The sequence below is a fragment of the Sciurus vulgaris genome (assembly GCF_902686455.1).
Source record: "Sciurus vulgaris genome assembly, chromosome: 16".
Lineage (NCBI taxonomy): Eukaryota > Metazoa > Chordata > Mammalia > Rodentia > Sciuridae > Sciurus > Sciurus vulgaris.
The window spans coordinates 11,645,306-11,664,694 of NC_136477.1; the positions used below are offsets into that span (position 1 = coordinate 11,645,306).

Sequence of the window (19,389 nt, forward strand, 5' to 3'; positions counted from 1 at the left end):
GTCCATTTGTTGGATGAGATTTGTGTGCACTGGGCACCCCTTCGTTTTGGAATTGTGTGGATATACTTGAATGTGTTGTTTGCATTTGATGAGCATGTGTCTGTCTGTTTCCCATTGTTTGTATATTTGCAGTGTGAGTTGTATGTATATGTTTGTGGGTATCTGTGTTTGCTGAGTGCATAGTTGCAAATGTTTATTTTTTTTTGTGAGTTCGTGTTTATTACGTATGTGTTTGCATGTGTGAGTTTACAGAATGTGTGGGTCTGTTTTTGTGGTGTATGTGCAGAGTGCCTGTGACTATGTACTTTTGTGTTTGCTGAGAATATTTGTAGGTGTGTTATGTGTTTATAGAGAATATTCACGTTCTGTATTAGCTGAGTGTGCATCAATATGTGCATGTGTATCTGTGTGTTGTGTGTGGGTATGTTTTGCTGAATGTGTTTGCATGTTCATGCTCCTGTGTGTGTTTGCTTGTGCTTGCAGAATGTGTGTGTGTTTGTGAATGACCACCACTACAAATCCGTCTCCCTCCCATCTCAGGGTAAGGCAGGGTTTTTTTTTTTTTTTTTTTTTTTTTTTTTTTTTTTGTCTGTCTCTTTCACTGCTGTGCTCTCAGATCTCAGAACACTGTCTGACACACAGTAGGTGTTGGACACTCAAGTGTTGAGTAAAGGAATAAGTCAGTAGACATCATCTGATGATGTCCTAGAGGTCTCATTGATCAAGACCTACAGGACCTAGCCTTCCCTGGTTAATTTCGAGGTGGACCAGGATGTTCATGGGCCAGATCTATCCAGTCTTTGGGCTTTGCCTCCTGCCAGACCCTCCACACCCTTTCGTCTCCCCTGACCTCAGTCCCCGACTCTGAGCTCGGATTTCAGCACCGCGGACAGGAATGCGCGTGAGACCAGCACCACGGAGAGCTCCTGCGGACGCGGACGTGAGCAAAGTCCAGGTCGTGGACAGAGACAGATGCAAGCAACGGACTTGGAGAGACACCTACACAAACATGCCGACAAACAGAGATAGAGACAGATAATGCAGAGCAAAGCTTGGAGAAGAGGAGACAAGCTCCCTGGAACACCCGGACCCAGACTTCGCTGTCACCCCCTTTGTCCGGCAGGGGTCGCTCTCGCCCGACGGCCGTGCCCTCCAGGACCTTGGGACCAGCTACAGGTTTAGACACTTGGGAAGCCATTCCCCAGTCTGTGCCCAGTGCCAAAACTTGTAGTGGGGAGGATTTCGACACTCTCCTCTCCAACTCCAGTACGCATGATCGGTTTGCCTCAGCTGTATGGACACTGGGGGCGGGAGTGAAAATCGCCTCAACTGGCCCCCTCCCCGAGTACCAGCTAATCGCTCTTATAAATATAGCCCGACCTGGCCTGGCTCTTTAATCCTGACCATGAGGGAAGGGAAACTAGAGAGACTGCAGGGTCCATGAGGAAGGTCTGCTTGGGAAAGTCAGGGAAGGGGGTGTATGTGCATGTATATGTTTTTGTGGGGACATCTCCTTCGTGACGAGTCTCCTTCGTGAAAATCCCACTCTATAAGAATGTATTTCTTGGGATGTGAGTGTCTCCTGAATAGGGACAATTTCCCATAGAGAATATGGCTTTCAGGGGGCTCTCATTGGGGACATCCTCCCCAGAGTTCCCACATGATGTCACCCATGGGATTCTCTTCGGGAAGAGAGACGCTTTGAGATGAAGCATCACCTTTCAGACAACAGCTCTCCTAGGATTGATTTTCAGGGTGAGGGACTGTTCTTGATTGGAGAGGGCATCCCCGTAGACACTGTGTCCCCGTGGGACTGTCTCCCCAGGGAATCTCTGGGGGGATGTCCGCAGAGGGAATACATCTCAGAGAGAATGCCTCCCTTGGGGTGTTCCCTGTGTTGGGAGTCTATGCGTGAGCTTGTCTCTCTCTTGGGGTGTCTCTCTTTATAGGGGTCTCTCGGTAGCAAGGTTCCCTTGGGGACATCTGGAGACTCCACCTCCCCCTCCGCCCCTTCCTCCTCCCAACGCGGGCAGCGGTGGCCGAGGCCAGGCTCGGGCGCCCAGACGCAGTGACGGCGCGGGTCCGCCCCACTTCGCTCCGCCCCCGCCACCCCCCCCTTAGCCACCGCCGCCGCCGCCGCCGCCGCGGTCCCCGCGGCTTCTCCCTCCCTCCCTCCTCCCTCCTCCCGCCGCCGCCGCCGCCTCCCTCCTCCCTCCCCGGGCCGAAGCCGCTACCGCCGCCATGGACGATTCGGGCCTGATTCGCCGCCGGAGGCTGCAGGTACGCGGCAGCCCGGGCCCGGGTCCAGGGGAAGGGGTCGGCGCCCTGGGGCGGAGTCAGGTAGGAGGTGGGAGAACTTGCGCCTGGGTTGGCCGGGGCAACCCCTCCCAACGCCTCGGGAAGCTACCAGCAGGGAACGCGGTGGCCGCGCGTCCCGCTGCGCTGGGGACCCGCCCCTCAGGCGCCGCCCGGAGATCCAGGGAGCTGATGGAAGGGGTGAAGCCTAGCGCTCCCCCTCGAGGCTGGCCGGAGGGGCGCCTGGACCGCGGAGGGGGAGGGGCGCGGGGTCGAAGTCATCGTCCTGGAGTCTAGCCAGTCTGGGGGTGAGGGGGCTCCAAGCAAAGTTATTGCCCCAGGGCTCGCGCCCCTCGGGGCCACCAGCGCTGCAGCAGCCGTAAACATGTTTGTGCGGTGGCCTCGCCCCTGACCACCTCGGGAACCTTTTCGGAGGCTTGGGACCCCTGTACTCTCAATGAACCTGTGCAGCCACCAGGATTCTTCCTACTGCCCTAATTGGACCAGCACCTAGGCAGCATCCCCACTCTTCCTTCATTCCACCACCCTCCACTACAACACCCCTCCCCACGACCGAGAGCCTCAAGTCCAGCCCAGCTTGTAGGTGGGCGGGAGCGATTTTTAGCTCCTTGCAGCCTTAGAAGATGCTGGTCTCCAGGCTGCGCAGGCGCAGGAGGCGTGGGTCCACTGCACGGAGTGGGACACTGAGGATTGTGGAGTGAAGGGGAGTGGGGAGGGAATCCAGACGTCAGGAGCTCCCACTTCAAATGTGGGTAGGGATTCTGAAGCTGAGAAGGGTCCTCTGCTCTTGTCTTGGGCATGGGCTTCTGAAGGCTTAATACGAAGGTTCCATGTGAGTGTGCTCCCTCAACTAACCTCGGATGGGAGAATGATCAAAGCTTTGCTCCAAGGCAAAACCTTGGGGTCTGGTCCTTCTGAGCCTTCTTGGAGATCAGCCCCATGCTTGCTACCTTTGAATTTAGATAAAGCCAAGCACGGGCCCAGACTCAAGTTCCAGCTTCAGTCTGGAGCTTGGGAAAACAAGGGGAAGATTCAAGTCTTCACCTGAGGTCTTGTCCATCTTTAGGCACCTCTAATCCATCATCCCAAGGTCGGAGACCAAAGGGAGCTGATCAGTCAGTGCAGCAAGAAAAATGAAGGTTAGAAGGCAGGAAGAACTTCCTAAGCGTCTGGGTGATACTGAAGCCAGACAGGGTTGGAAAGCTAATTTACTTTCAAACTGAGATCAGATGACCTGATCTGCAGCCTAGGCCTCTCAGAAATCCTCCCCATGGATTCCATCCCACTCCCAGGGCTGGGTTAGGAGAATGGGTTCTGAGAATAGGGAGGGAGCTGCGGCAAAGTTAGATCAAGTGCTGCAGCAGCAAGGCTGGGTCGACGCCGTCGGGTCCCTCGGAAAAGGGAGGAAAGGGGCGGGGCGTACATGTCCCCGCCCTCCGAACCGGCTCCGACTCCTATTGGCTCAGCGCCACGCGGGACTTCTGTTTCCCGCTCCAGACCCCTCCCCCAACCCTGCAATCTTCCACTCACCCACCCACCCAACCCACACGTGCACTTGATCTGGCGAACCCCGCGGGAGGGTTGCCCCCTCCTTATACCTTTTGGTGGAGTTAACTATTTCGGTGCCTGGATACACTCACACGCACGGGTGCCCCCTCTTAGGAAATGTCCCACCCCAGCTGAGCGCCGAAACTTCCCCTGTGTGTGCTGGGATCAGACATACGAACAGCTTTCGGATTTCGAATGCCTCCCTAGTCCGGGGTGCCAGCCATTCGTTAATCCCAGGGAGAAGCAGAATCCGCTCCGCAGAGCGACTTTTAAACTCTGTCTTCACTGACAACAAAGGTCTGAAATCCGCTGCTTCAGTTTGTATTTTCTTTGGCTCTAGAATGTTTGCAGGCGCTAGTGGATGAGGCTGGGTTTGAGGGCTTCTTCTGGTGATTCTTAAAGATCCCCCAGGGGCTTACCTTCCAAGGTCGAGTAAACCTTGTCTGGAGCCCTGAGCTCCGTTACCAGAAAATCCAGGTCTTGATTTTGCCTGGGCCATTGCGGGACCAGCAGCTTTAGTCCCCCAGGTCTAGGAAGCGTCTCATTCACTCCTATCCAGCAAAAACAGAGGGAAAACCGGGTCTGGATTTCTAGTCATTCATGGCAGGGGAACGCAAGGCTGCCCTTTGACCCCATCCATAAGTCTGTCCTTTGTACATGGCAGTGGGAAGACACTCTGACTCAATTCTCTGTCATGCAGCATGTCTATCCAAAACTCCTGTTCTTTTGATTGAAAATTTATTAAGTACATAATATGTGCTAGTCACCATGCTAAGCACAGGCACCTGTGTTGTCTCACAGACTAACTCTCTTGGAGACATGGTAGACCATATGCCAAGGTCACAAAAGGCAAAACAGATTTTTGAACTCAGATTTTCTGTTTTCAGAGATCCTAAAAAGGATCTAGAACATATATCCCCCCACCTTTGAAGTCCCCTCAAAAGTCCTTTACAACACTTTTCCTTTTTCTTTTTTCCCCTAGTGCTGGGAATATAACCCAGGACCTCCTTCACGGGCATGTGCTCTACTACCACTGAGCTACATATTCAGCTCAAAAGACCTTCTGAAACTCACCCAAATCTTCCCACCTGCAGCCCTACCCAACCCAAACCACTCCATCTCAGCCTTTGGACACATAACTGGCTGGATTGGAGCTCCTTATCCCCATAGCTGGCCCCCCAAAAGTGCCAAGACACTGTAACTTCTGAACACTGCAGTGATTTCCTGAGTGCTAGAAAAATAGAAAAAGAACTTCTTCAAATATAGATATATAAAATTAATAGCCAGTGATTACTACCATTTGCCATTATCAAAAAGGACACTTGGCCACCACCAGATTCTCATTTCAAATGTGTTTTGAGCCACCCTAACTATCTACCACCCCCAGCTCTGTGACTCTCGCTGCGGAGGCGTCATTCATTCATTCAACATTTCATGCTTGAGCATACTAAGCTTATTCCTGCCTCCAGTCCTTTGCCCTTGCAGTTCCTACTACCTAGTATCCTCTCTCCACTGATTCCCCCTGGTTCTTATATTTCAGACCAACTTGAAAGAGATGCACCCTCTGGCTGTCTGTTCCCTTCGAGTCATTTTCCATTATATTACTCTGTTTAGTTTTATTCATAACACATTTTCTAAAATTATTTCTTTTGCATTAACATTAATCTTATTTGGTGTCTGCTAGTCCCTCTAAATGCTACCCCTAAAAGGACAGACTTTTTTTTTTTTTTTTCATTCATGGCTGTCACTCATCTAGCTAGGATAGGGCCTGGCATACAGTAGGTGTGTGTGAAATATTTTTTGAATAAAGACTCCTGTTTTACTTGCATAAACATGCATTGAGATGCCAACCCAGCAGCCCTATATAGGGTCCCTTCTGTGTACTTGACCCTGTGTTGGACCTTGGGGATCAGGAGAGGAGTCACCCTGGGACACTCTGCTCAATGCATGGCCCAGCATGAAGGTGAGGATGCTGATGAGACTGTTCCGCATTACTTCTGTTCCTTGGGGTTGCTCAGTGGCCTTGTGGGCAATGGCTACAGGTCCACGCTGACCTCCATCTTTTTGCCCCTTTCCCTTCCAGAAGGATTTGCCCCTGCCCCGGAAAAGCAGCAGGTGAGCCTTGGAAAGAGACGCACTGTTCTGGCTGCCCTTTCTTCGGCCCGGGTGGGGGCGCCAGGCGCGCGCGCAGGCGGGGCCGGGCGCGCGGACACGCAGCAGCGCCCCCTCCCGATCGGCTGCAGCCGCAGGGCCCTCCCCTCCCCCGCCCTCCCCTGGCCGCTGCGGCTCCAGCCTCCGCCCCACGCGCTCGCTCCCCGCGCCGCCGCCGCCGCCGCCGCCGCCGCTGCTGCTGCCGCACCTGCCACCATGTCGCCGCCGCCGGGTCATGTCTGACTCTCTCTGGACCGCGCTTTCCAATTTCTCGATGCCCTCCTTCCCCGGCGGCAGTATGTTCCGCCGCACCAAGAGGTAGACCCCGGAACCCCCAGACCCTGTCCCGGCCCTCCGCGTAAAGCCACCCCTCAGCCTGCTGCAGCAGGGCGGGGCCCGGGATGCTGCTCCGGGTCCAGCTGCGCCAGAGGTGTCCGCGCTCCGCCTTCCCGCCCGGGATGGGATTCAATTCGGGCGGTGCGGGTCGAGACCATGGGGACTGCAAACTGGATAGGATGGCCGCAGGGGGAGGGGGTTGCGCCGGGTGGGGGGTTGCAGCGCCTTTGTCTACTGGTGCTGAGGTCTCTGCCAGCCTGGTGGGGGTAGGGGAAGAAGGGGAGGGTGGGGGGTTTGGCACCCTCAGAACAATAGCCGCAGTCTGGCCTCCCCCCTCTCCCATGCCGCGTGCTCCTGGACGCGCTAATGTGCTCAGTCACTGCGGCTGAGGGTGAAGGGGCTGCAGGGGCTGGGGGCTCCCTCTTCTGGAGCTGAGATCTTGAAGGGCAGAAGAAAAGGGGGGTCTTGTATCATAGCACAGATCCCCCCCAACATAGCCTCACACTGAATATAGTGACACAGCGTCACACAGGACATGATGTCACACACACATACACACACAACAGCCCTAGTGGCCCAGATACGCTGGGAGGTGCCACGCATACCCACCCATGCAACCAGGCATGCATCAGCCACAGGTCAAAGCCTTGCACGAATGGGGGGCACCAGCCGTGTCACACATAGACTCTAACCCCACAGACACAACATCATGTACCCCTAGTAAAATGTCACAAGCATCACCATCAACAAACACAGTCTTGCCATCCAAGATGCACACAGATACATGTGTGGTGATGACATCCATGCACCTAACAATGTCAAAACACAAGATATCGCACCCAGTCATGTCATTTGCTGTGTCACAACTGACATCAGGACAAACAGGGAATCTTGCAGAGATAGAGAAACACAAAACCATACTTTATCCCATTCAAGACACATCACGGAATGTCATACATGGTGGCATACTTGGACATGCCCAGTGTCACAAGATGTGAAACTCACACACAGAAGATGCTAGACATGGTGAATGTAACACACACAGACACAAGGCCTGTATCTCTCAAAGACTCAGAATGCTGCACAAAATCGTAAACACATGAAATCATTCATCACACACACTTTACAGAACACAGTCACGGACAAGTCAAATTTCATACATAGACACACAAAAGCACAATTGGGTTACACACGATGTCACTCTTGGATGCATACATTGTCACATAGTGTTGAACTCATACAGTGGATGCCACACATGGATACACACTTGAATGTCAAGCACAAAGCCAAGGACACACACTCAGGATCACCAGTGGTATCACCATGACTGTCACACCATAATTGACACTGGGCTCCAGAGGGTCATACATGATCTACACTGGGAATGTCTCACATGGATAGGTTCCATGTGCATCCCCTGCCATACATGGTATTGCCTCCTCTTCCGTGAAGGCCTCCTGGGGCGCCTTCAAGCACACATGGATGGGAGAGAAGTGAGGATCTGAGATGGGAGGGTGGCTGGATGGGCTCAGGAATTCGGTGGGTTGCATTCTGCCCCCCACCCCCTCACCTTCCCCACAGCTGCCGCACCAGTAACCGGAAAAGCCTCATCTTGACCAGCACTTCACCTACGCTGCCTCGACCCCACTCCCCATTGCCGGGCCACTTGGGTGAGACAAGTGGTGCAGTTTTGGTGGGTGTGGTGGACCAGATTATAGGAGACATAGTCTAGGGGGCGTGGTTATGTCGCAGGCAGGGGCTGAGTCTGGAAAGAGGAGGACTCGGATTGGGCAAGGGGCGGGGCCATCCTTGTATGGGCGTGGTCAGTCCGCGGAGGGAAGAGCCTTGGTGGCAGAGGCTCAGGAGAAGCTGGATTGGAAAGAGGGTAGAGATGAAAGGAGGAGCCATAGCTAAAGGGCGGGACCATCCCAGATGACAGCTAAACTGAATGGGTGCGGAGCAGGCTTGGCTGACTGTCCACCCGAAAATGTTTGGAGAGGCGGGGCCAGACCACCTTTGGCGTGGCCTACCATATATAGGTGGGACTAGACTAGAGGAGATGGGCCGCTGTTTGCCACCCACTTTGGTGATCAGATGGCCGAATGGGAATCACCCTACACCCCAGTCTGAAACATCCTCTCTTTCCACCACAGGTAGCAGCCCCCTGGACAGTCCCCGCAACTTCTCTCCCAATACCCCCGCCCATTTCTCATTTGCCTCCTCTCGAAGGTGAGTCCCTCCCTTGAGGGTCCCAGAACCCTGTCAGGACCCTCCCCACCCACCGTCTGCTTTGCCATCTGTTCTCCTCCTGATTGAACCCGATTTGGGGCCTGAGGGGACCGGTGGAGTGTCCCAAGGTCCCAGTGGAAAGGAGCGCCCAGACTGCGGGGCGGGACCTATTAAAGGGCGGGGCCAATCGCTGATCCCGAATGGGAAAGGGTGCCGAGCCTCCTTTGCATCAGCATGAAAGCGCGTGCGCTCTGGGCCCAGGGTCTCCTCCCCAGCCTTGCTCCTGGCCGGGTGTTTCCATAGCAACAGGACAGGGTAGCTGAGATCAGGTGCGCAAGCGCAGACTGCATGATGCCCGTCGAGGGACTTGGTTTCTGAAGTGGGGGAGGGTGGCTAGGGCCATTTCTGTAGGTTCCAACTCGAGGAATCTCGGGTTTCCCTTAGGTTTTCTGAGGGTCTGTGTCGCGTCCTTAAATGAATTTCCTGGGGGTCTTTGCCAAATTGGGGGAAGTAGAGAGGGTCATCTTTTTTGAAGAAACTTTTTGGGATTCACCAGGGATCGGGGAGGGTCTCTTTTTCTTTGAACTCTGTTCGTTCTAAAAAAACTGTGCTACGCACGAGCTACACATTTGGGGTGAATGACACCTGTCTACCTTTAGCGTTGAGTGGGCTGCGCAGAGAACGGGGATCGTTGCAAAAACTGGCAAAGTCTGGGGGAAAGTCACAGGGACGGTGGGGACAGAGGACAACTCCCAGGAGAGGGAAGGGATGCGATTTAACTGAGAGCAATACGGAGCCAGGAGCAGGCTCTAGGATTGTCCTGCTGTGCTTATCTGGATGGTGGGAGGCTGAGCCAGGGCATGTGGGGAGGAGGAATACGGAAGTGTGTGTCCATGTGACTGTGCCATCTGCGTGGCCGTGGGGTGTGTGCGAGTGTATGTGTGAGGACGCACGTGCCCATACATGCATCCCTGGGCATGTGCATCAGTGTGTGAACCTGTGTGTGTCTGTAGACTTGAATATGTGTGTGATTGTGTGTGGCCAGGAGAGTGTACAAACTGGGAGTGTGAATGTGTGTGTCATGGCAAACACATGGAAGCGAGGGAGTCCACGCCTGTATGGATCTATGGAAACGCACATTTGTGTGTGTATGTGTGTGAGTGTGAGTGTGTGAGTGTACGGCTGTGTGAGTATAAACATGTGGCACTGAGAGAGTCTTGGGTGTGCATCTGCATGTACGTGCAATTGTGCGGCATGTGTGAGCTGGTGTGTATGTGTGAGTGTGAGTCTTGAAGCCAAGAGGTGGTCTTCTGGCCATGCACCTGGGTCTTCTTGCAAGTGTTTGTGAGTGAACGCCTGTGCTTGCACGTGTATGTGAGTCCATGCATGTGAGGAGTGTGCTGAGGAATGCTGTTTGGACCTGTGAGCGAGTGTGTGTGTTTTAAGTAAGAATGTCTGACTGTGAATCCATGAACTTGACCACACTGGTCACACTGCCCTTGAGGCGGTGCGTACGTGCAGGAGAGTGACAGGCTGGAGCCTGTTGGTGGCGTGTTGGAGGGAGGGCTTTCTTCTCTGAGAAGACCAAAGGGTCTTCCTCTCAGAGCTTCCTCATGGGGGCTTCCCTAGAGGTGGACTTCTTGGACCCTGGGGGTTGACTTCCTTAGGTGGGCTTTTCTAGTCTGCCTGGCTTTTCCAGTCTGCCCCTTCTGGAGGGCTTTTTTGGTGTGGGGATGACACCAAGCAAGGGAGGGACAGAGGAGATGGGAGCTTCTGAGAAGACCCAGGTGCATGGCCAGACCACCACCTCTTGGCTTCCTTAACTCCGAGGGCTGTCCGTAGTCACAGAGCCCAATTAGAGTCCCCCACCCCATCCCCTGGCCATAGCTAGCTCAAAGAATTGGGGAACTGTGGGGCCTGGGGGCCTCTGAGCACTTGGTTGGGTTCCAGGGCGGATGGACGTCGCTGGTCACTGGCCTCGCTCCCTTCATCTGGCTATGGCACCAACACGCCCAGCTCCACCGTCTCGGTGAGTGTGGTGGTGAGGTGGCTGCGGGATATTGGGGCCCTGCAGGCCAGCACCAGGCTTCATTTTCTGTTCTTCATGGGTGTCCGATGTCATCTGTTAGAGAGCTGCAGCCCCCACCTTGATAGCCCTGGTCTCTGCCCCACACATATCTTCCTGGGAGTCCTACAGCTCCAACTCATTTGTAGATGGTGACGAGAAAACCTCAGTGTAAAGCCACTCACCCCAGTGCCTGCAGCCAGCCTGGGCCAAGCCACAGGTTTTGCCCAGAACCCGTTTGCTACCCCCCCCCATCAACCACTCAAAATCTCTCTCCACCTGCCCTCTTCCGTTAGCATACCATGTCTCTGGTATGCTGTTGAGCAAACAAAGATCATGTATCTCTCATGTGGTGGGGAGGCGTGTGACTCGGCTGGGAGGAGCTGCATGGAAGACTTCCTGGAAGAGGTGGCACTGGAGCCAAGACGAAGTGTCAGCATGAGTTTGGCAGGTGGAAGAGAGGGAGAAGGCTGTTCCAGGAAGCAGGAACTGCATGTGCAAACCCAAGAGGCTACAAAAAACTTGCTGTATTTGGAAAGTTGAAAGTAGTAGCCTTGTGTGACTGGAGCTTTGGGTTGGGGAAGGAAAAATGGAGGCAATGCAGACAGCAACCTCAATCTTGCTGGGACATGTGGGTCAGGACATGGAGGAGGATTTTATTCTAGGTCAAATAGAGAAGCTCTAGAACAACTATATCACTTCATATTAAGTTGTATTAAAATTCCAGTTTGAACAACCTAAAATTGTCACTCAGTAGTTCATAGATAATGTGCATTCATTCTGTGTGTGGTGCTGGGGATGGAACCCAGGAATGTTCCATGGGTTCCGTGGAATGTGCTAAGCATGTTCTCTACCACTGAGCTACATGCCCAGTCCCTAATTTTTTAAAATAGATATGGATAAAATGGAAAATTTCCCCTGGTACTAGGGACTGAACCCAGGGGCTGCTCTACCATTGAGCTACATCCCCAACTTTTAAAAAAAAATAATTTAAGTTTTGAGACAGAGTCTTGCTGAGTTGCTTAGAGCCTGGTTAAATTGCTGAGGCTGGCCTCAAACTTGCTGGCCTCAAACTTGCTGCCCTCCTGCCTCAGCCTCCCAGGTATCTGGGATTAACAGGCAGGCACCACGGCACCCAGCTAGATATGAGGAGTTTTAAGCAGAGAGTGAGCAATGTGAAGTATAAAAAGCCTATATGCTGAATGCAGACCAAATCATGTGGATGTCCTTGTGTGTACCCACTGGTGATTGTGCGTCGGTCTGTTCCAGTCGAATGCCAGGCCCTGTCCACCAGGGACCAGTCAGAGCCAAATCCCTGTTTTTAAGGAGTAGACAGCAGTAATGAGTAAATAATAAAGGTGTAATATGTTAGGAGATAAAGCAGTAAGACCCAGGATAGGACAGCACTTAAGCAAAGACGTGGAGAAGGTGTGAGTCAGAGCAGCAATGTTCCAGACAGCAGGGACAGCTCTGGCAAAGTCCCTAGGGCAAGAGACTGCCCAGTTTGCTTAAGGATCAAGGAGGCCAGTATGGCAGGAGCAGAGCAAGCAAGGGGAAGAGCAGGAGGAGGCAGAAGCCAGGGAACTGGCCAGATGGGGCAGGATCTGGGGGAGGACTCAGGTGGGAGCCATGGAGAGTTTGAACAGAAGAAGGAAGTGACAGGCTCTCTCTGACCCTTTCCATGTCTGTGCCAGTGGACTCATGTGTGTCTGTCTCTGTCCATCCATCTGTTGCCAGGAGTCCCAACCAGGTCCTGGGATCTAAGGATCATCAACCATGAGGCCAGGGTCGGGATCTATGGAGTACAAGGATCCACATCCTGGCCTTGTCTAGAGGCTGGTCCTCCCCAAGAGTCTTAGCCCACTGTGGTTGCTCCTGTGACTCTGACCCGTCCCACCTTTCCCCACAGTCCTCCTGCTCCTCCCAGGAGCGCCTGCACCAGCTGCCCTACCAGCCCACCGTGGACGAGCTCCACTTCCTGTCCAAACACTTCGGCAGCACTGAAAGCATCACCGATGAGGATGGCGGCCGCCGCTCCCCTGCCGTGCGACCCCGATCGCGGAGCCTCAGGTGGGCAGGCAGCCCCCTCTCCAAGCCGGTGGTCCAGGGGCTTGTGCACTGAGGAACTCAGGTTCCCCAGAAAATAAAGCGGACCTACAGCTGGGCGCGGTGGTGCATGCCTGTAATCCCAGCGATTTGGAAGGCCGAGGCAGAAGGTCGCAAGTTCGAGGCCAGCCTCAGCAATTTAGCGAGGCCCTAAGCAACTTTGCTCAAAATAAAATATATATATATATATTTTTTTTTTTTTTTAAAGGGCTGGGGAGGTGGCTCCGTGGTAGAGTGCCCCTGGAGTCAATCCCCAGTACCAAAAAACATTTAAAATGCAATAAAAATGCAGTGAACCCAGGTCTGGCTCGGAGGCAGGGGATGAACAAAATAGTCTTCTCTCCCCACAGCCCCGGCCGCTCCCCCTCCTCCTACGACAACGAAATCGTGATGATGAACCATGTCTATAAGGAGCGGTTCCCCAAGGTGAGGCCGGACACTGGGAGGCCAAGGGGAGGCGGGGCCGCCGGGCACTCGCTCGCTCGCCTTGGCTCCGCGCGCCCCCTGGTGGCCCAGACGCTCAGCACAGTCTCTGGGCGGCGACAGCCTCCGGGCTTTGCCTGGCAATGGGACCTCCGCCCTGTCTTGGTCCCTCCCGCAGGCCACCGCGCAGATGGAAGAAAAGCTGCGCGACTTTGCCCGCGCCTACGAACCTGACAGTGTGCTGCCGCTGGCCGACGGTGTGCTCAGCTTCATCCACCACCAGATCATCGAGTTGGCCCGGGACTGCCTGACCAAGTCCCGCGATGGTCTTATCACTACCGTCTACTTCTATGAATTGCAGGAGAACCTGGAGAAACTGCTGCAGGACGTGAGTGTGCGCGGAGGCCGGCCCACCATCCCCGGCTCTGAACTCTCAGATCAGGCCCGATGCCCCGCCCCACTCAGGGAGCCCGGATTCCGGAGTAGAAGAAAAGGACGTGGTCCCCACCCTAGGTCTGATGCGGGATGCGGGAGTTTAACCTTCCTCACCTCCCTCAGGTCTTTACGCAAACGCTCAGCGCACAGTAGAGACTCAATAAACGTTGGTTAAACTGCCCCGTCAGTGATCACGGGCAGCGTTTATTGAACACCCATGCTGTGTGCTGGAGCTTTGGAAACAGCTGATAAATATTCCTGCCCTCCCGCAGCTGGAGATGCACAAGAAACAAACAGATCAAGGAATGTGATGATGTCACCTGACACTAGGGAACAACTGGATGAAGTGTCAGGAAGGCCTCCCTGGGGATGTGAAATTGAAATTGGGGCAGCTATGGGAAGAGTTAGAGGGAATGTGCGCTGAGCAGAGGGAACAGCTATGCCAAGGTCCTGAGGTGGGAAGGTAGTCTGGGGAGCTCCAATACTGAAGGGCAGCACATTGATGCCATTACCTGCTCTGGTGTCAGATCTGAGGTTCACCCTATATACTGCTGCTATGTCCACAGGATTTGAGAGCACAAACTCTGGACCATCTGGGTTCACTTTCAGCTCATCACTAACTTGCTGCGCAATCTTTGCCCCACTACTTATCCATTCTGTTCCTCAGTTCTTCTATAGAAAATGGGGTTTACACATTCTTTTCCCCCTCGGATACTGACTGGGGTTGGAAGCCAGGACCTTATGCATGCTAAGTACTGTGCTCTGCCACTGAGCCACACCCCAGCCCTTTCTTTATTTCTTATTTTAAGACAGTGTCTTGTTAAGTTGTTGAGGCTGGCATCAAATTTTGAGTCTCCTTCCTCAGCCCCCTGAATAGCTGTTCAAACGTGGACCACCACACCCAGCTAGAGGGCTGTTTTCAAAATGAATAAGTCAAAGTTTAAGGGCAGTGTTTTCTATAATCATTAATATTTACTGTTGTCATACTTATTATCATTATTTTTACTGAGTAGCTGGCCTCAGTTTTCTCACCTGTAAAATGGAACAGAACCAGCAGTGCAACCTGTGGGGCTGGGAGAGGTGCCCTGCCGAAGCAGGGTGCCTGTGAATCCCAATCCCTTTTGTTCCCCACCTCAGGCCTACGAACGCTCCGAGAGCTTGGAGGTGGCCTTTGTCACTCAGCTGGTGAAGAAATTGCTCATTATCATCTCACGCCCTGCAAGGCTGCTGGAGTGCCTGGTGAGGGGCCGGGTGTGGGTGGGGGCTGCTGGGGACCCTTTAGGAACCCATAGCAAGCCTGCGCCTGATTTCCCCAGGAGTTCAACCCCGAGGAGTTCTACCATCTGCTGGAGGCAGCTGAGGGACACGCCAAGGAGGGCCACCTGGTCAAGACAGACATCCCCCGCTACATCATCCGCCAGCTGGGCCTCACCCGTGACCCCTTTCCAGGTGCCAACTGGTGGGCTCTGGGCACTGTGGCAGGACAGGCCTGGCCACCCGCCCTTGCCCAGGCTCACTCTCACTTCGTCCTTAGACGTGGTCCACCTGGAGGAGCAGGACAGCGGGGGCTCCAACACCCCAGAGCAGGACGAGCTCTCTGAGGTGAGGCCTCAGGCTGCTGCGAGAGCCAGCCTGGGTTCCCTGCCTGGTCCTCTGCCCTCAGACTGGCTGCATCCCCTGGTCCCCTTGCACGCCCGGGTCTCCGTTTCCCGCTCTGTAGGACGACATTAAAATACTTCGTCCTCCATGAGCTTTTTCCCCTTACTTTTCTTTACTTTTTAAAAATTGCTTATTTTTTATTTATTTTTTTGGTCAGAGAGAGCGCTGGGGTTGGAGCCCAGGGCCTCAGGCACGCTGGGCAAGCGCTCTACCACTGAACCACACCCCCTGCCCTGCGAGCCTTTGGATCATGGCGAAATACACGTAGCCTAAAATTCACCTTTTCCATTTTGAGACAGGGTTTCACAATGCTGCCCAGGCTGGCCTTGGTGCCTAGGCTCAAGAGATCCTCCTGCCTCAGCCTCCTGTGTAGCTGGGAACACAGGCTTGCACTGCTGTGCCTGGCAAAATCACCATTTCATTCATTTTGTTTATTTTTATTTTTTAATTTTTTGGTGGTGCTGGGGTGGAACCCTGGACCTCATGCATATTATGGGCGTGCTCTGCCCCTGCACTGCATCCCCAGCCACTTTACAATGAACAGTTCAGTGGCGTTTAATACATTTATAATTTTGTAAACCATTCCATTTGTCTAGTTCCAGAATGTTCTTATCACCTCAAAAAGAAGCATCACACCCATTAAACAGTCACTCTTCATTCCCATCTCCCTGCAGCTCTTGCAGCCACTGATATACTTTCTAAATCTATGGATTTGCTTTTTCTGGATACATATATATATATATATATATTTTTTTTTTTTTTTAATTTTAAATTTTTAAAAATTGTTGATGGACATTCATTTTATTTATTTATTCATATGTGGTGCTGAGAATCAAACCCAAGGCCTCACACATGCTAGGCAAGCACTCTGCCACTGAGCCACAACCCTGGCTCCCTATTCTGGATATTTCATAGGAATGTAATAATTCACTCCATGGCCTTTTGTGTCTGGCTTATTTCACTTAGAACAATGTGTCAGGATTTTTTTAAAAATCTTTTTTTTTTTTTTTCTTAATCAGAGATTGAATTCAGTGGTGTTTAAACACTGAGCCACACCACCAGCCCTTCTTTTTTAAAGTTTTTTATTTTGAGGCAGGATCTTGCTAAGTTGCGGAGACTGGCTTCGAACTTTGGGTCTTCCTGCCCCGACTTCCTGAGCTGCTGGGATTGCAGGGCTGCACCCCCCACCCCTCACTTCCCTTCTGGTGTTTTGGGGAATTTCCTTGTATGGGCATGATTGCTAAGAGAGTTCTGCCTGCTGAGAGTCTTCTCTGCCTCTCTGTGCAGACTTCCTCCCTCCAGGACACAGGGCAGGACCCCTGGGGTCTCCAAGTGTCTTCTGACCTCAGGTGTGGGTCAGCAAATTTCCTCATCACCAGCTCCAAGGCAGGTAGACAGGGGACTATGAGAGTTTCCTGACCCACCCTGGGGAAGAGAAATTCTAGTTTTTATGGTCTGCTTCGGGAGGGAATTATGAGCCAGGAACTATGGACAAAAACCAAGATATAACCAGGCGTGGTGGCGTAGGCCTGTAATCCCAGCAGTTTGGGAGGCTGAGGCAGGAGGATCATGAGTTCAAAGCCAGCCTCAGCAACTTAATGAGGTTCTAAGCAACTTAGCAAGACCCTGTCTCAAAGTAAAAAATAAAAAGGACTGGGGCTGTGGCTCAGTGGTTAAGTACCCCTGGGTTCAATAACGAATACAAAAACAAAAACAAAAACCCCAAGAGATGTTTATACACAGAGAGGCATCACAGTCTCACAGGACAGTGCATTTTCCACCTTTGAGGTTGTGAGTAATGCTGCCATGAACATGTAGACACAAGTATTTGTTTAAACAACTGATTTCAGTTCTTTTGGGCATGTACCTAAGGGTGAAATTGCTGGATCTTATGGTAACTCTTCATTGAACTTATTCCATGAGTTTTTTTGACATATATATTTTTAGTTATAGATGGACACAATACCTTTATTTTATTTATTTACATGTAGTGCTGAGGATCCAACCCAGTGCCTCACGCATGTGAGGCAAGTGCTCTGCTACTGAGCCACAATCCCAGACCCTGCATGAACTTTTGAACAAGTTGACTGGCTCCTCATGTTAATGGCAGCTCGACATGATGAAAATTGCCCACAACACCAGGCACTGTGGCCATCCCAGCTACTCTAGAGGCCAAGGCAGGAGGACCTCAAGCCGAAGGCCAATTTGGGCAAGTTGGCAAAATAAAATTAAAGAGAGTCGGGGATGTTGCTTAGCGCACTTGCCTAGCATGTGCGTGACCCTGAGTTCACCCTGGGTACTACAAAGCCAAACCAAACCACAAGTTCTGCCAGTGCTGCGGTGGAACTGGCAGCACGGAGGGGGGCGGCCTGTGCTCTGGGGTGATGCCCCTCATTATGATCTGTTTCAGATTGTTACTATGCATTTACACACTATACTATCTTTACTTGCTAGATATTTTTTAAGTATTTTGTTTGAGTTGTAGGTGGACATGATACCTTTATTTTATTTTTATGTGGTGTTGAGGATCGACCCTGGGCCTCAGGCATGCTAGGCGAGCGCTCTACCGCTGAGCCCCAGCCCCAGCCCTATTTATTATTTATTTATTTATTTTTAGTACTGGGATGGAACAGAGGGAAGCACTTTTACCACTGAGCTGCCTTACCAGCTCTCAATATATCTATTTTGAATGAATCCTTCTGTACATGCCAATTGTTTAATTTTTGAATAGGTTATAGAATGATATCACTCAAAAGTCTAAAACTTTAAAAAGGTATGTCTCTCTAATTGTTGTTTGTAGGATTCCATGTAATGAAACTTGTTAATTGAGAGGTTGAAATCTTCTATTTCCCTATTCTTTATTTTTTTTCCTGATTGATTTGCCACTTCCTGAAATATATGTTAAATCCTTGTTTTGAGCAATTTCTTCATGTAATTCTGTCGTTTGGGGGTCAGATATTTTTAGGCTGTATCATTAAAAGCGTACCATATATATATATATATATATATATATATATATATATATTTTTTTTTTTTTTTTTTTTTTTTTTTTTTTTTTTGGTGATCATACCGGAGTCGAATACCGGACCTTACACATGCTAGGCGAGTGCTTTACCCCTGAGCTACACCCAAGCCCCTTATTCTGAGACAGGCTCTGAGTTGACCACAGTTAACCACATTGGCCTTCAACTTGCAATCTTTGCCTTAGCCTGAGATTAAAGGCCTGTACCACCATGCCGGCACTCACAGGTTTATTAAGCCAGTTTCCTACAGATGGACATATGCACTGTTTCCAACCTTGTGATGTGCAAGATAGTCTGTGTGTTGTTCTTACATGCGCACGCATATCTGCAGCATAAACTCAGAAGTGAAGCTGCTGGTCAGAGGACAAGTGTTTGTAATCTCACGTATACCAGGGTACTTTCCATAGGGGCTGTACTTTTTTGGGGGGTGCACTGAGGATTGAACCTCGAGGGATTCTACCATGGAACTACATCCCCAGCCATTTTTGTTTTTGATTTTGAGACAGCATCTCACTTAGTTGAACTTTTGATCCCTCTGCCTCAGTTTCCCAAATAGACAGGCAGGCACCCCCGTGCCCAGCAGTTGTATGACTTTTATTTTTGCTTTTTTTTTTTTTTTCCTTATTTATTTATTTATTTATTTTTTGTCGTGCTGGGGATTGAACCCAGGGCCTTGTGCATGCAAAGCAAGCACTCTACCAACTGAGCTATATCCCCAGCTCACATGATTTTTTTATTTTTATTTATTTTTGGTAGTGCTGGGGGTGGGGAACCCAGGGCCGCATATATGCTAAGCATGTGCTGTCCACTGAGCTACTCCCCTAGCCTGGTTGCACTAATTTACACCCCCAACATCGAGGTGTAAAAGTGTCGTTGACCCCTGGCTTTGCCCATATAGCTCGTTAGTCTGTTTTTTGTTTTTTTCTCCTCTTTCATCTGCTAGCTATGGGATGGTGGTATCCTAGCTGGGGTGGTTGTAGTTTGCCTTTCTGTCATTTCACTGAGGCTAAGCATCTTCCATCAGCTGATAAGCTCTAGCTCCGCATCCCTTGCCCATCCCCTCTACGATTGCTAGGCTTCTTGGTCTTGATTTCTGGA

At 51.7% G+C, this 19,389-nt stretch overlaps 1 protein-coding gene across 4 annotated transcripts in view; it reads left to right on the forward strand.

Annotated features, from left to right (window-relative positions):
* The first annotated feature begins 2,167 nt into the window (after nt 1-2,167).
* The window catches only part of MAST1 (microtubule associated serine/threonine kinase 1), a 29,475-nt gene continuing 12,253 nt past the window's right edge, over nt 2,168-19,389 (forward strand). Inside the window, exons 1-11 of one of the 4 annotated variants that reach the window (XM_079115969.1) lie at nt 2,168-2,280; nt 5,948-5,979; nt 7,933-8,021; nt 8,505-8,580; nt 10,531-10,609; nt 12,555-12,715; nt 13,102-13,177; nt 13,353-13,562; nt 14,747-14,848; nt 14,926-15,058; nt 15,144-15,211. In XM_079115969.1, coding sequence (XP_078972095.1) covers nt 2,242-2,280; nt 5,948-5,979; nt 7,933-8,021; nt 8,505-8,580; nt 10,531-10,609; nt 12,555-12,715; nt 13,102-13,177; nt 13,353-13,562; nt 14,747-14,848; nt 14,926-15,058; nt 15,144-15,211 — 1,065 coding nt within the window. In that variant the 5' untranslated portion in view covers nt 2,168-2,241. Of the gene's footprint in view, nt 2,341-5,727; nt 5,828-5,947; nt 5,980-6,122; nt 6,334-7,932; nt 8,022-8,504; nt 8,581-10,530; nt 10,610-12,554; nt 12,716-13,101; nt 13,178-13,352; nt 13,563-14,746; nt 14,849-14,925; nt 15,059-15,143; nt 15,212-19,389 lie in introns of those variants that run through there. The other 3 variants (XM_079115967.1, XM_079115970.1, XM_079115968.1) reach the window with 3 other exon arrangements.